This window comes from Rhipicephalus microplus, chromosome 1, assembly GCF_043290135.1.
Source record: "Rhipicephalus microplus isolate Deutch F79 chromosome 1, USDA_Rmic, whole genome shotgun sequence".
Classification (NCBI taxonomy): domain Eukaryota; kingdom Metazoa; phylum Arthropoda; class Arachnida; order Ixodida; family Ixodidae; genus Rhipicephalus; species Rhipicephalus microplus.
In genome coordinates, this window is record NC_134700.1 from 255,299,638 (window position 1) to 255,304,172 (window position 4,535).

The 4,535-nt window shown below is 50.2% G+C and overlaps 1 protein-coding gene across 1 annotated transcript; it reads left to right on the plus strand.

Annotated features, from left to right (window-relative positions):
* The first annotated feature begins 245 nt into the window (after nt 1-245).
* Nucleotides 246-882, plus strand: LOC119160129 (NEDD8-conjugating enzyme Ubc12). The gene has a single exon (XM_037412846.2). It carries the CDS (start codon nt 311-313, stop codon nt 857-859), a length of 549 nt encoding a protein of 182 aa, XP_037268743.1. The 5' UTR covers nt 246-310; the 3' UTR covers nt 860-882.
* The last annotated feature ends 3,653 nt before the right edge of the window (nt 883-4,535 follow it).

Here is a 4,535-nt window from a genome sequence, read left to right on the forward strand (position 1 = left end):
ATGTAGCCGGCACGTTAAAGCAGCTCAATTATTGTGGCTAGTCCAGTTGCGATGTATAGTGAATTTATACGTTACTTTTGTTCAATCCCACCGTTTCCACAATCGCCACGGCTAGCAGCTGCCCATGAGCCTGGAGGGCGCTTTCAAGTGTAATTGATTACAGCGCCGCCGCTAATTTCTACACAAAATAAGCCGCTCCACGGCACCCGGTTTCTCCACTTAGAACACTCTAGTGCACTCTAACGTAGAGGCAGCGTTCTGCGTCGTATCTGTTCTGTGATTTCATTCGAAGGGGTTGAGCAGTGTGACAATGCTTAAGCTCTTCTCCCTCAAGCAGCAGAAGGACGGCGAGGCGACGGGAAACAAGTCGACAAGCCAGAAGCGTGCCTCAGCGGCCCAACTACGCATTACGAAGGACATCAACGACCTGAACCTACCCAACACTTGTCGCATGGAGTTCCCCGATCCGGACGACCTGCTGAATTTCAAATTGGTCATCTGCCCCGACGAGGGCTTCTACCGAAACGGACGCTTCGTCTTCAGCTTTCGCGTAAGTCCAAACTACCCGCACGAACCGCCTAAGGTCAAGTGCGACACTGTGGTTTACCACCCGAACATAGACCTCGACGGCAACGTCTGTCTGAACATCTTGCGCGAGGACTGGAAGCCTGTGCTCACAGTCAACTCTATCGTGTACGGCCTGCAGTTTCTCTTCCTCGAGCCAAACCCCGAGGACCCGCTCAACAAGGACGCCGCGGAAGTTCTGCAGAGTGACCGGAAACTGTTTGAGAAAAACGTCAGGAAGGCCATGCTTGGGGGCAACGTCGGCACGACGTGCTTTGAACGGTGCCTGAAGTAGCCCGCTACGCTGTCTTCTCGTATCCTGCGGGAGATTGAGGGTAAATAATAAAATGTTTTGATGCTCCTGCTGCTGCTACTGGTGCTGACGCCGCCACCGTTGCACTGGGTGCTCCACTTGTGCCAAACATGTATGTATGGGTCAATGGGTTGTTACAAAACCTTCGTGTTTCCTTATAACGGATAGTATTTGGGAGGGTTTAGAATGTTCTCGAGGGACCCCTGCTTTATAGCGTGTTGAATAACCCGGCCACCCGCGAGTACGTTTTCGCGTTTAGTCGAATTTCGCCAATTCGTCCCCGTGTGTTGTACACACAGCACAGCGCACAGTTCTGCCACTTCTACGTAGTTTTCTTGTGACGACTTTATGAGACGGGTATACGCCTCGTCGACGGCTCTGTTGGGGTGGCTACCATGCACTGTTTACCAGGTATGTTCTATGTACTACATGGTACTATGGTTCACCAGTCGTGCGTTGAAGTGCACTTGATTTCAACAAATTGGCAGAGTTGTGCATGTACATTTACCTACAATGTTGTTCTACAATGTATGATATAACATTCGTTATATCATACATTCATTGTGTCTGTCACGTATGCATGGGAACCTAAGGTGTTGATTGCGATAAGATTGCTTGATCTGTCATATGTCTTTAACTTATACAACCTGATTATCAACCTGATTGCGTGAAACATTGACTTTGTTACTTTTAACACAGTGGAACCCTCTGATCATCTTGTTTACTGTAGTACGATTTTGACTATTTTAGTATTCTTAACACAAAGCAAATTTTTGATATTTCGTGAAATCTTGTACGCATAAGCTGTTTCACTGTTGTCAGCATGTGGTTGTGTGCAAGAAACTTCTCCGGTACTCTCTCCTGTTGTAGTTCCTTTGCTTTGTTTTCTTTTTTTTCACTTGGCATGACGTGTAGGACAGCCACACTGAACCAGCAGTCTCACACTGGCAAAAAAAAAACAACCAAAAATGGTGCGTGCCTAAGTGGCCTAACGGGGGTGCTTCGGAGCGAGGAGTCGCTGGTTCGAATCTCGCGTTCGGGTGCCTTGGAGTTTTTTGTTCATTAATTTTTGAGCTTATTTAAATACGGCACAAACGAAGCTCTCGTCCAAGAGTTATACCCATATGGCAAGGTGGTGACTGTCACCAGTGGTTTGATGAGTGGGCGACGCGGCATACTCACCAAAACGCGGTTTGTTCGAATGGAGATGAACGCCGCTAATCCTGTGCCGAACTACCTGCGCATCTCCGGTCACCGTGTCACGTTCACCTACTGTGGTCTCCAGCGTGTATGTCGAAGATGTGGCTCACGGGACCATCTACGAGCCCAGTGCACAACACCGTATTGTGGTCGCTGCGGTGTGCACGGTCACGTTAGTGAAGGATGTGACCGCCCGTGTCGACACTGCGGGGACGGCCACCCTACTGTGGTTTGCTCTGTCCGCCGGTCTTACTCAGGCGCTGCCGCTGGTGCCTTTCCACCACTGACACCGGCAACGGAACCAACTGCTGACTCGGGGGACGCGGAGGAGGTCACCGATGCTGTGCTGGCCTCACCCCTACAAGTTTCTTCGAACGAAGCGCACACCGAAAGCGCGATTATCGATGCGACGCTCGGCGCGTTGGCCTTCCTGCTGGTTCAGGAACCGTGCGCTTCGAAAGACGCAACGCACTGCCCTGCGAACGGCGTCGGCGTCTCTTCTCTGACGCCATTTGATGTTCAGTGCACAAATGACTCCAGTTCTCAGGCTGCTGTTGTTGGAGTTGACCCTGCAACCCCTGTTATACCGGAAAACAGTGCCGAAAATACCACAGACTTCTGTTGCTGCCGCTCCGACCACTTCGATATCGCGTCGTACACGTAAAAAATCGCCCACACAAAGGGTGCCTATACCGGCCTGCCGAGATGTGGACAGTGCTGCCAGCATCAAGGAAAGGACATGAATCGAAGCTTGCCGGCGGCTCAGTCCCTACCTCCACAGGACACGTCTTCAGAAGACGGCTTCAGCCTGGGACTGGATAGTAGCATCGGACTGTCTAGCCTTGCCGAATTCGACGTCGACATGGGAGCTCCACTTCAAACCAAGTGAGGGCACACTTCCAGCTCTTGCTCCGATGAACGCAGTGATGGCCGTGGTAAATCCCAACGGTCCAAAAAACATCGACCCTCTTCTGGAGGTTCGAACAGTGCGTTGCGATTTGGTTGAGGAAGTTTCTCCTAGACACTTTCCAGGACACCGTCTGGAACTATGCGACCAGGTTAGTCCTTTGCTTTTCATTGTGGCTACTACACTGCATATTATTTCATTGAACGTTCAGGGTTTTCGCAGTCCGGCAAAGCAGGCTGAAGTGTTTAGTGTCGCCCGTGCTGAAAATTGTGATGTTTTGTGCCTGCAGGAAACAAATTTCTCCTCGCCATCTGACGTGCTCACTTTTAAACGAAAGTTCATCCTAGATTGTTATTTCTCTTTCGCTACATATTGTTTTACGGGAGTAGGTATTATTATTTTTACATGGGCTTTATTACGGAATCATCATGCTTTTTACGATGTTGTGTGCAGGGTTTTGGCTTTAAACTGCAAAACTGCAACTACTTTTCTTTCACATTAAGGATACTGTGTGTGTATGGGCCATCACAAGCTAGACAGCCTGACTTTTTTAGAGACCTGGACGGATTTTTTCTTGATGGTTGTAATGCCATTCTGATTGGCAACATTAATTGCGTTCTAAATACGCGAACAGATGTGCAAGGCCCTGGTTTGGGTCGGTATGTTTGGAATTCATGCGAGCTGCGACGCTTTGTCCACCATTTTTTATTACTGGACGCGTACGATGTAGTGCACGGAAATACCTTTGTTTGGACATGGCGACGCGGACGATTCTCCAGCAGGCTCTACCGAGCTTATATCCCACATGCGTTAGAGGCGTTCGTCTCTAATTTATGCGTTCCGTCCTTCCCACCTTCTCCTGTGTACGTATCTGATCAGCGGCCTATTGTCATTTCGTCTTGATGTTCGTGTCCTGCAGGACGCGCGCTCAAGATCAGATTTGTCACGCGCAATACGTGTGTCGCTTACGGCGTCTGGTCGTGAAGATTGGGACGCGCTTTAAACACAGTGGTGCCTGCACTGCGCAGTAGAGGGGCGTTCGCTTCGTCGACGCGTTTCTGAAGAGCTTGCTGATACTGCGATGAAGTTACGCATTGCTTTGCACGCCGAGACGCCTTCTCCTCTGATGCGAGCGTGGCAGCGTGAACTGCGTGAACGCTTTCAACGCTTGACTGCTGCTTCGTCCCTGGCGGTAGCAGCATGGCGCTGTAGACACAACCCATGTGCACATCCCGAGGTGCTGCGCTGCGCGAGACATTCGTTTTTTGGGCAATCAGAGCCATCTGTCTCTATGAAAGCACAAATATCACCTGCGCAGCGGCTTCCTACGCGTGATCGATCTGTTTTCTTGGCGCATTTTGAAGCAATGTCGTGTTTGGCCATGTGGACTAACTGTGATGAAACACCGCCAATGCTTAGAAATTTGCCCCGTATTCCCAAGAAGCTGCGGATTGCCTGCACATCCCTCCGTAGGCTGAAGAGGTAAAGGCGGCACTGAAATCTATGAAACGTGGATCGGCCCCAGGGCCAGACGGTTTTTCTGTTGAGTTT